The sequence below is a fragment of the Vitis vinifera genome, chromosome 13, assembly GCF_030704535.1.
Source record: "Vitis vinifera cultivar Pinot Noir 40024 chromosome 13, ASM3070453v1".
Classification (NCBI taxonomy): Eukaryota; Viridiplantae; Streptophyta; class Magnoliopsida; order Vitales; family Vitaceae; genus Vitis; species Vitis vinifera.
Window position 1 is genome coordinate 18,050,595 of NC_081817.1, and position 10,948 is coordinate 18,061,542.

Genomic DNA, 10,948 nt, shown 5'->3' on the forward strand with positions numbered 1-10,948 from the left:
AACAAGGTTCTCAACATGCAATTGTTTGCAACCTATTTTTTTTAATCATCTATGAAATAAATAAAGAGGTGTTACTTGCATTCAATCCAAACTTGTGGTCTCCAATGTGAAATCCAAACCTCATTTTGTCAACACAATAAGAGCATTAAACATACAACAAATTGAATCCTTCCTTTTGACAATGTGAAAACCTGAAAGAAATGAATCAGGATCATAAATAATTATACAATAAAGAAAACTTTCATTATTCTTTCTAAAAGAAAAATCTATTATTTCCTTGATTACGGAAGATAGATATTTTGACATAAAGTGCACTTATTAAGGTAAACTTTGTGCATTATACATTGAAATTAGAAATTTGTATTTAAATCCAATTAGAAAGGTACCACAAAAGATGAATAATTGAAATGACGACATCCATGCCAATTTGTAACTGTTGTCAAATCTGCCTTGACATTTTACATCCCATGCCTGCGTGTCAAATCTCCAACTGAGACTGCTCAAAGAGCACCTAAAAGAAAATTACCAAGATTTCATCACATGCAGAACTCAAGATGCTAACATTGAACCATGGGAGAGACAAACAAAAAACAAAATACTCACCCATAAGTTTGTAATTGTTGTACTCAAAACCAGCTTCCTAGTCAAACTTTCAACACAACTCCATGGAGACTTTCACAAATAGTTAAGCCACTAGTAGAAAACAACATCAATATGAGAAATTGACAAGGTACTGTGTAGATAAAAGAGTATAAATGTGTGTTGAGAATAAGAGTTACCTTAATGAATGTAAGGATAGGATATGGTTGAATTGGCTTTGCACCTATTTTTGCAATTTGAATTTATTACGGTTCAAAAATGAGTTTATGATCTATCCTCACTTTAGGGGAAGCGGGCAATCTCCTTGAAACATCTTTGATTTAGAGATTCAATAAAACTCAAAAGACAACCTTTCACTTGGTAAAGAGGGCTAGAACAGGGCACCCCTCAGTCTTTATAAGTTAAAGAGATGAAGTCTTGAAGACTAAGGAAGGGAACTAGGGATTCCAGATTTGACAATAGTTTCATTGAAATATCAATGAGAGTTATAGCAAGAAATACTGTCAAAAGGAAATTGCATTAAACAATGTGCAATATAAAATGAATGAACTAAGTTTTTGGAGAGGTGAATCTTTGGAGGGTCCACAAAGATAAGGGGTCTTAATACTCTTGCAAGTGTATTCATGAAACTGCTTTCTCAAAGAACTCCAGAACATAAACAATGTGCAACACAAAGTTGTTGAAGAGATGTGAGACTTTGAATCTGATGAGGTAGGGACAATTTGATGAGGTAGGGACTTGAGATCCACATTTTCTTATGTGAAGAATTCTGAGGTTGTAGAGGCACACTAGTAGTTTCCAAATTCAGATGCTTCTCTTCAAATACTCGCATAATGTACATCTTCTGTGACATTGCTGCTCCAACAGGATGTGCAACCTATTTGAGCATACTACATGTACAACAAAAAATTTCATTAAAACAAAAATCTAAAGTTAATGTCTAAGAAGATAAGATTTATATAAAGTGAATGAGCATGCTTGATTTAGAATGACCCTAAAATTTAAGAATATCATTACCACAAGTAGCTAATTTACATCATTAAAAACTTCACAAGGATTAGATAGTTAGACAATAAAGTAATTCTAATAAATGAGTTAAAATCGACTGAGCTAAGAAAGATTAAATCCAAATAAGCATCAATCATTAAGGAATTGACCAACTATGAAAGACTTCAAATGACATTTTCTTTGTAATTTCTGTTCTTAATTGACCCCATTTGCTTGTACCAAAATATTATTAACTTGCCTTAAAGGAAGTGGATGACTTATATCTTTGAAAGGATGTGAAAGGTGGAAATCCCTCGATTTCCAATAATTCAAGAAGATAATTCCTATGGCTATTGTTGTCATTGTGCATAATTCAACTTGCTATAGACTACATAATTGTACAATCATGAACACGTAGATGCTTAAATATGGTATGTAGTCCATCTAGTGGAAAAACAAATGAGACTTGGACATCTCAAGATTTTTGGGAATCAAGACAAATACAACTTCTTCTTGTTTCCTATTATAATTCATCTGGATTGCAATCAACAAGCACTAACACCATTCACTGCATGTTTTGAGTCTTCAACATAAAACCCAAATTCCATTCTATCAACCAAAAAAAAATAAAAAAAATCCTAATAACTCCTTTAGAAACCATTTTATGTCTTAGATTATAAGATGTAGGATGTAACTAACTTCCATCATTGAGAATGAATTGATAAAACTTTGCAATACTAGCATATTCAGCTTCATTATGATGACCTCATTAGAATTAGAATAAGTGGAGTGATAATGTTATCTAATTAGTAAACCAAACCAAGTTAATAAACTAGAACTTCCTCTAGTATAGCCTCTATGTAAAAGAAATTTAAGGCTATGTTTGGTTCCCGGAAAGTACAAAGGAAAGAAAAAAAATGCTAAGGAAAATGATTTTCTCATGTTTGGTTGTTCTATAAAAAATATCAAAGAAAATCAAATATAATTAAAACTAATTAAAAACTTATGTATTTTTAAATTATTTAATCTTTATATTGATGAGTTAAAATAAATAAAATGAGTTTGAAGTAACAAAAAAAATAATTTATCAACTTTTAATCTATTTTTTTATTTTCCTTCACTTTTTCTTTCCTTCTACTTTTCCTTTGTATTTTCTTTCCCTCGCATTTTCCCTCAAATTTTCCGGGAACCAAACATGAAAGGTCTTGATACATTAGATATTGAAATTGTTGGATTAAAATCTTATTTATTGCACATGGCAAGATAGAAGTAATAATGCTAATTTCGAATTATGACAGATTATAGAGAAAATTAGACACTGGGAAAATACCAAGCCAGAAGCCATGTCAAGATCTGCTTTCTAGTTGAAAATTTTAGCAAAAAATTAAGTCCAATTAAAAAATTGCAATAGTAGGTAAAAGAAATTGAAAGTGATGTTGAGGAGAGAAGAGAAAGAAAGATGTTGGGAATGAGATGTAATACCTGTTTTATTGCTCAGAGATGGATTAGTCATGTATCTCCACACGGGGGATATCGGCAATCTTGGGCCAATCATGTCCTTTCTCCTCTGAGTACATTTGTTTAGATGTGGACACCCCCAAATCCGTAGTTCTGACAGGGAATCAGGCACCAGTCCTTCCCTTGGAAAAATCCACTGGAGTTTAGGGCAGTTGAAGATCACTAGGCTTCTAAGCGAGGTGAGGATTTGGAGAGATAGGGAGGCTAAGGATTCCAGATTCTGGAAACGAGAAATGTGAAGGGAGGTAAGAGTTGTAGGAAGAAGAATCAAGTGGGGGTCATCTGAAAAGGAAGTTGCATCTGGAAACATGCCTTCAATTGAGAGGTTTTCAAGAGAAGTGAGTCTAGAAAGGCCCCATTGGGATAGGGGGGTCTTGATATTCTCACAGTGGGAGATAAAAAACGATGTAAGACAAGTGAGGTTTTTTATCGGAGGCAATAATTCCAAATTTTTATTATTTGCAATATATAGATCTGTGAGGTTGTAAAGGCAATTTGGTAGGGCTCTGAGATTAGGATACCTCGCGATGCTTAAAGATTGAAATGAATTATTATTAGAGTGAAACATCTCCTCTGAAATTGACTCGAGGTGTTCACAATCCCAAATGTCAAGTCCCTCAAGGGTGGAGGGAAACTTGCCTCTTGGGAAGGATGTGAGAGATGAACAATGAGAGATAGCCAGGCTTTGAAGAGCAGCAGCATTTGTGGAATCGTAGTGCATTATTCCCTCTGGTAGAGACTCCAGCTTTTCGCAATCACTTATGTAGAGTTCCTTGAGAGTGATGGGTAACCTACCTCTCGGAAAACCAATCAAAGACGGACACATATTTAGACTTAAGTATTCAAGGGCACACATGTCCATGGTGCTGGGGGTGGCGCTGGAATTGCAGTGCATCATTCCTTCTGGAAGAGACTTTAGATTTTCACACTCCCCTATGATTAATTTCTTAAGGGTGGTAGGTAATTGCCCTTTTGGAAAGCAAATGACACATGAACACTGCTTTATTTCCAAGGATTCAAGGACGCATGAGTTGCTGCTGCCGTTACTATTTCGCATCATCCCATCAGGTAGACACTTGAGACTTTCACAATTTCGAAGAATAAGACTTCTCAGCTTTGGTGGGAAACCTACCTCTGGAAATGACACCAGTTTTGGACAATACTTGATTTTCAATTCTTCCAGGCATGTTAGACTCTGCCATCCATTTGGAAGCCTCTCCAGTTTATCACAGCTACTTATTTTCAAAGAACGAAGATTGTATTCCGATGGTACAAGTTGATGGCAATGAAGGCTTTCCGATTCAAACCCATCCTCCCACAAACACTTGAGTTCTTCACATTCTGAGAATTTCAAAGCCTGAAGCCCTCCCAATGACCGCACAAATCCTTGTTGCAATTTGATTAGCTCTAAAATCCCAGAAACTCTTAACTCAGTGAGTGAGGTGAGTTCAATTCCACTTCTCAAGACCGTCTCATTACATTCATCGATTGTTAATTTCTTGAGAGATGGTAGCCTTAGAAATCAAAAGATAGAGACTCTAGTGATGGGAAAAACTTATCTACAGAAAAACATGTCTCTCCATAAAACTCCGTACCCACATTTGTTACTCCATCATTTCCAGAAATCAACAACTGTTTGAGCGATGATAACTGCCCCAAGCATGGTAAAGATGTGCACTTTTTGCAATCTAAGAGACGTAGATTCACCATTTTAGAGAATGAGCCATTCTTTATCCAATATGGGAATTCTAGACCACCATATCTAAAAATTCTGAGTTCATTCAAATTCGATGGAGGTTTTAGATAGTCAAGGACATTCATTTGATCCATTTCATTCCCTGGACCATCCAAGCCAAAACTCCACATTAGTGTCAATCTTTCAAGTTTATCCTTTAATTTTAGACCTGCATCCTTTACATCTTGAACATTCACCACATTTTCCAAATTTGAAATACGAAGTTCACCTCCAAGATTTGACATTTCCCTCAACTTCTTGATATTCAAACCATTGTTTTTGTCCACCATGAAATTAGATAATATTTGCAATTTTTTTAATTTGACAATTTGTGAAGGCATTTCTTTTAATTGACTGTTACCTTCAACATCAAGATGTCGAAGGTTAATTAGATTCCCAATGCTAATAGGCAACTTGGTAAGCTGATTACACCATGATAATATCAATGTTTGTAAATTGCAAAGACTGCCTATTGAATCAAGTAAACATTTAATGTTGCTTTTAGACAAATTAAGATACCTTAGAAGTTTCAAATTACCAAATTCATTTGGTATCTCATTTATCCGGTAACCACTCAAGGAGAGCACCCTTAGGTGTCCTAATCTTGGTATCAATTCTCGAAGCACCTTATTACTGATGAATTGAGTATCGATAAATCTTGGTGTTGATATAGCTATGAACGTGCGCAAATGCTCCTTCTCATGAAACCTTTCAAACTTTTTAAATGTATCATAATCCTCACGAACAAACGATGAATGGCGAGTAGTTTTAGGAATGAGATGTTGCAAATTATTTTTGAACTCATCATCCAAATGCAAGCATGTATCTCCAGCAACATATTTAGCTAGAGCATGCACAAGGTCATGCATCACGAATCGTGATCTATTGCTACTTGACGATTGAAAAGATGACCTTGACAGTAGCTCATCAAAATACTTATCACCAAGATCTTCCATTTTCCTATTATCTTTTGATTGTTGAATTAACCCCTCCGCCATCCACATGAGGATTAACCCTTGCTTTGTAAACTCATAATCCTGGGGAAAAATTGTGCAATAAGTAAAACACCTCTTTAAATGTGATGACAGATGATAGTAGCTCAATCTCAAGGCAGGGATGATGTCACATTCCTTGTCTGTGAAATCCCATACTTTGCTGTACAATACTCTTTCCCATTCACATTCACGTAATTCAGAGCGCAAAAGGCCACCAAGGGCTCTTGCTGCTAAGGGCGAACCTCCACACTTCTCTACAATTCTCCTGCCAATTGATTCCAAATTTGGGTGCTCATCGATATTCATATGTTCAAAAGCATGTGTTTGAAATATCTTCAAACAATCATCATAAGGTAACTGTTTGAGCTCATGTAAGTTCTTGTGCCCTCTCATCTTGTTTGCAACATCATTATTGCGAGTTGTGACTAGAATTTTGCTTCCCTGTGCTCCCACCCAGAAAGGGGAGCATAGCCTGTCCAACTCAAAGTAATCATCATTCCACAAGTCATCCAAAACTATCAGAAATTTTTTTCCCTTCAATTCCTTCCTCAAATTTTCTTGGATTTGATGCAAGTCTTGTGAATCACTGCTTTGAGAATTAGTCGCCGAGTTGAGAATTGTCTTTGTTATTCTCAATGCATCGAACTGATCTGAGACACAAACCCAGTCTTTTTTATCAAAATGCTTGGTTATGGTCTCATCGTCATCGTACACCAGTCTTGCCAGTGTGGTCTTGCCCATCCCACCCATGGCCACGATGGAAACTACAGAAAAATTGGTTTTAGTGGGTTCATTCGTAAGCAGCATACCAATTATAATATCTTTTTCTGTCCCCCTGCCATAGACCTGAGGTTCATAGACTAGAGATGCAGTGACTGGCCTTCCCCAAGCAGAGTTGGTTATCGCAGCCACCTTTTCTAGACGAAGCTCAGATTTTTGAGCCGAAATATCTCGTAAGCGGCGAGTGATTTCATACACCTTGGAGCTCATTTTAATATAACGCATAACCTCAGTAGGATTGAAAATGCCAAGACAAGTTGAGATGAGCTTGCGTACCTTGCTCGGCCTGCCTTGATGATCAGCTTCTTTGGCCGTGAGCTCCCGTTGCAAAGCTTCGTAGGCGAACTCATCCAAGATGTCCTCCATATCATAAGCCATATCTTTCAGATTGCCCAGCCACTCTTTCACAGAGCGATCCGTGATCTGCTTGTCCTCCGCGTCATTAAGCTCTTCACGAATATCCGACAATTCTATCTCCCATTTCTTGAGATCAGAGTACACCCATTGTTGACGTGCAAAGTCGAGCAAGTCAGCGGAGGCCAACTTGTCAAACAAGAGGCCGATGGCAGCAGAAAGAAGAGCGTCTCCCACAGCTTCCATGGTTGGTTTGTACTTTGTTTGCAGAGAGAGAGAGAGAGAGCAAATCAAGCAGTGGGTAAAAAAGTGAAGCAGAAAGAAGGGGGTCTGCTCTGTGAAGGCTTTAAATATTAGAAACTCATAAAACATTTGTTTTATGAATTTATTATATGCACCCATTTTCATTTTAATTTATTTGAAGCTCCTTGTAGCAACAGCTGGATCATATTGGAGTTTGAGATGGCCCGACTGCCCACCTGCATGCCACTGTTGGTTTGTTTGTGTACTTTAAATATGTCTCAATTTTATTATAAAATTTTATTATTTTTTTTAATGTAACTATATATATATATATATATATATATATATATATATATAACTCTTTTATTATTTTTTTATTTGCATGATATTTCTTTCATACCAATCAAAACTATAAAGAGATTTTTCTTAAAATTCATAAAATATCTTGTTTTTGTTGCATCAATATGTTTCATTTCATTGTAAGAAAGCCCAGTAAAATGTGATATTTTCTAATTTCTGATTTGTAACATTTTTTTTTTCTTATTTATTCCAATCTTATATGCATATTACACTATTAGGCAAAGTTGTCAATGACAATGATTGTTATTTATAATGGCTTGAACTTAGAAGCATCCTAGCTTATGATACTCAATTATATTCACCTCTACAACTTAGTTTCAAAATGTTGGAATGCATACCAAATTCCTAATTAATCAAGGTTTCTTTTTTTGTAAAAAAATGTTATATAGAATATTTACTTAGTTGATACATTATTATAATATTAAATTTCCTTCTAGAATAAGGAATATTATTAGAAATATCTCTATAAATATTATAGGTAAAAGTGAACATGAGCTTTTAGTGACTATACGAAGTTGATAGAGATGTGATGAAGAACAAAGATACTCAGTAAAATGAGAGGGCTCGTGGTTTAAGGTATGGATACAAGGAGTGACACAAAATAATTTATTAACTCAAAATCTATTTTTTATTTTTCTTTATTTTTTTTTTCTTTCTAATTTTCTTTTTCTCTAACTCCCTCAAATCTTCTAGAAACCAAATATAGTCCTAATGTGTGTTGGACGATGAACTTGTTATTTTATAAACTTCAAATATTCAATTTTCATGGAGAAGGAATCTCATATCTATCTCAAGTTAATTATATGCATCCCATTTTTACCACTAGCAAACCTTAATCACCTTATTATATGGAAATTGGGTATAACTAGATGTAATAAAAAACAAAGTTTTGTGAATAATGAAAGAACTTGTACAAGTAAAAATAAATTTTAATAAGATGCAAAAAATTTTTGGCTTCCATATCTACTCAAATAAGCACAGAACTTTTTTCTTCAACTTTTAAGTTTTTGATTTCTCAAAAATCAATCTAAATTGGATTGATAAATTATAAAAGGTTACAATATAATATTACAATGTATAAATATTATTTTCACTTCTATATTTCCCATGAAATTATTTATTTATTTATTTAAATTGAAATGTCCTTTGTTATTTGTTTCTACCTTTAAAAAGTAAAAAAATTATTTTAAATCTTAGGTATGGCAATACTTAAGTATTTAATAATTTTGATTAGATAATTACATTTTCTTTTACATTTTACACATAAAATAATTAATTACATTTTATGTTATATTATTTAATTAGTGATATTTAAATTTTAATTAGTTTTTAAGAATTTAATTAATAGTTAAATAATTAGATTTATTTATGTTTAAATCTAATTAACAATAAGTTCAATGCAACAAGAAAAAAATAGCTTATGGTTATTATTTTGAAGTGGATTTCAATTTTAAATTTTACAAGTAGACTTGTTTGACTAACCTTATAAATTAGTAGAATTTAACAAGTTGCAAATGGTTCCCTTACTAATCTTTTAAATTAATCTTGATGTTGACAAGCACTTTACCAACCATAATTATAAAAAGACAAATAAGTCAAGTTGATTTTACTAAATTGCAAGCGGGTGCCCTTACCTAATCTTTTAAATTAATCTTGATGTTCACAAGCACTTTGCCAACCATAATTATAAAAAGACATATAAGTCAAATTGATTTTACTCAATAGAGATTAATAAATTGCAAGTGGGTGCCCTTTACCTAATCTTTTAATTTAATCTTCATATTGATAAGAACCAAATCAGCCATAATTATAAAAACAAGAAGACGACAAGCTATGATTACTTTTATTAACTAAAATTTAATAAATCAAAATTTCTCTTACCTAACCTTTAGATTAATCTTGATAACTTTGCCAACAGTAATTATAAAAAGAGAAAGACAACAAGCTAATTTAATTGGCTAATTTTATCAACTTAGGTTTAATAAATTTAAAGTAGGTTGATCTCTTACCTATCCTTTTTAAATTAATCTTGAGATCAATAAGAATCATACAGCCATAATCATAAGAAGAGCTAAAACATAAGTCGATTTGATATTTAATTAGTTAATTTTATTAACTATAAGATATAAAAATTTGGTAGGAGGTGTCTTAAATCCCAAATTAGAATATACTTTTTTTTCGTGAAAAGAATATTATATAGAATATTTCCAAAGTTTATATGTGATTGTAATTAAATTCAAGTTAGTACAGATATATTTATAAATATTTTAAGACATGAAGAGAAAAATTTATGGAAGATATGAAAAAGAGATGCGATCAAGAGTGAGAGATGTTGATAGAACAAGAGGGTTCACTAGGGAAGAGTGTAGATGTGAAGAAGAATGAGAAACACATAGTGGAGCAAAATGATTCATGGTTTATGATAGAGATATAAAGAGCAGGAAAAGTGGGATGTTTGGGTTTTGGTAGTCGTCTAACCTTTGTATGTGGTTTGCTTTATTCATGTGTTCTTCCTTTAATATGTTTAAATTGAGGTTTTTGTATTCCTTTTGGTCCTAAGATGGGTTCTGTCATGTAATTAATTATGCCCGTCTCCAATTTCATTAGAAACTTGTGTTCTACGATTTGACAAATGAAAATAATTATTTTTCTATAATTTTTTTATTATAATTTTGTTAGTTAATAAAAAATAGAATATAGATAATATTAGCCGTCAAATAGAAAGATAAATATGACAATTAATGTGTTTTCGCATCATATTTGTACTTAGATGGTTTTGCTTATATGAAGTAATTTAATGCAACTATGAAGATTTATATGAAGTAAACTTTATATAATTTTAGATTAAATAATCAGTTAATTTTTATTTGAAGATACAAAGACATAAAATAAAAGTCTTGTTCGAAAACTATTATTGAAAACAACATGAAAATGGGGTTTTTTCACTTAGAAATATACATTTGACAAACTTCTAATATAAAACTTTTTAAAATAAGTTATTTTTTAGAACAAATTTGAAATGTTTTTAATTTTTTCACAACAATTTAAATAAAAATTGAAGATATAGATAATATATATTTTGGGAAATTTTGTATCGTATTTAAGTATACAATTCCTTTGTAAAGAATAAATCGAAACGAGTAATAGCTATTTTCAAGAATTGTTTTGAAGAATTATTTTCACAAATGTTGTCAAATAAGCTCAAAACTTTCTACATCATTTATATTAATCTTGGATTCAATTAGAATTTTGCCACAATTGAAAAGAGAAAAAAATGTTAATTAATTGGTTAATATTTACAATCCTAAAAAAAATTAAAAAATAAAACAATAATTCAAAAAATTTTAAATAAAAATCTTGCTAGCTAAAATAAAAA

At 32.4% G+C, this 10,948-nt stretch overlaps 2 protein-coding genes across 2 annotated transcripts; both read right to left on the minus strand.

Annotated features, from left to right (window-relative positions):
* Positions 1–80: 80 nt before the first annotated feature.
* On the minus strand, positions 81–5,085 carry LOC109123756 (putative disease resistance protein At3g14460). The gene is made up of 6 exons (XM_059741918.1): positions 4,705–5,085; positions 3,070–4,603; positions 780–1,490; positions 604–693; positions 387–511; positions 81–191 (listed from the first exon to the last, which is right to left on the minus strand). Exons 1-3 carry the CDS (start codon positions 5,083–5,085, stop codon positions 1,405–1,407), a joined length of 2,001 nt encoding a protein of 666 aa, XP_059597901.1. The 3' UTR covers positions 81–191; positions 387–511; positions 604–693; positions 780–1,404.
* A 112-nt stretch (positions 5,086–5,197) lies between these two features.
* Positions 5,198–7,215, minus strand: LOC132254900 (putative disease resistance RPP13-like protein 1). The gene is made up of 2 exons (XM_059741919.1): positions 5,360–7,215; positions 5,198–5,201 (listed from the first exon to the last, which is right to left on the minus strand). Exons 1-2 carry the CDS (start codon positions 7,213–7,215, stop codon positions 5,198–5,200), a joined length of 1,860 nt encoding a protein of 619 aa, XP_059597902.1.
* Between the last annotated feature and the right edge of the window lie 3,733 nt (positions 7,216–10,948).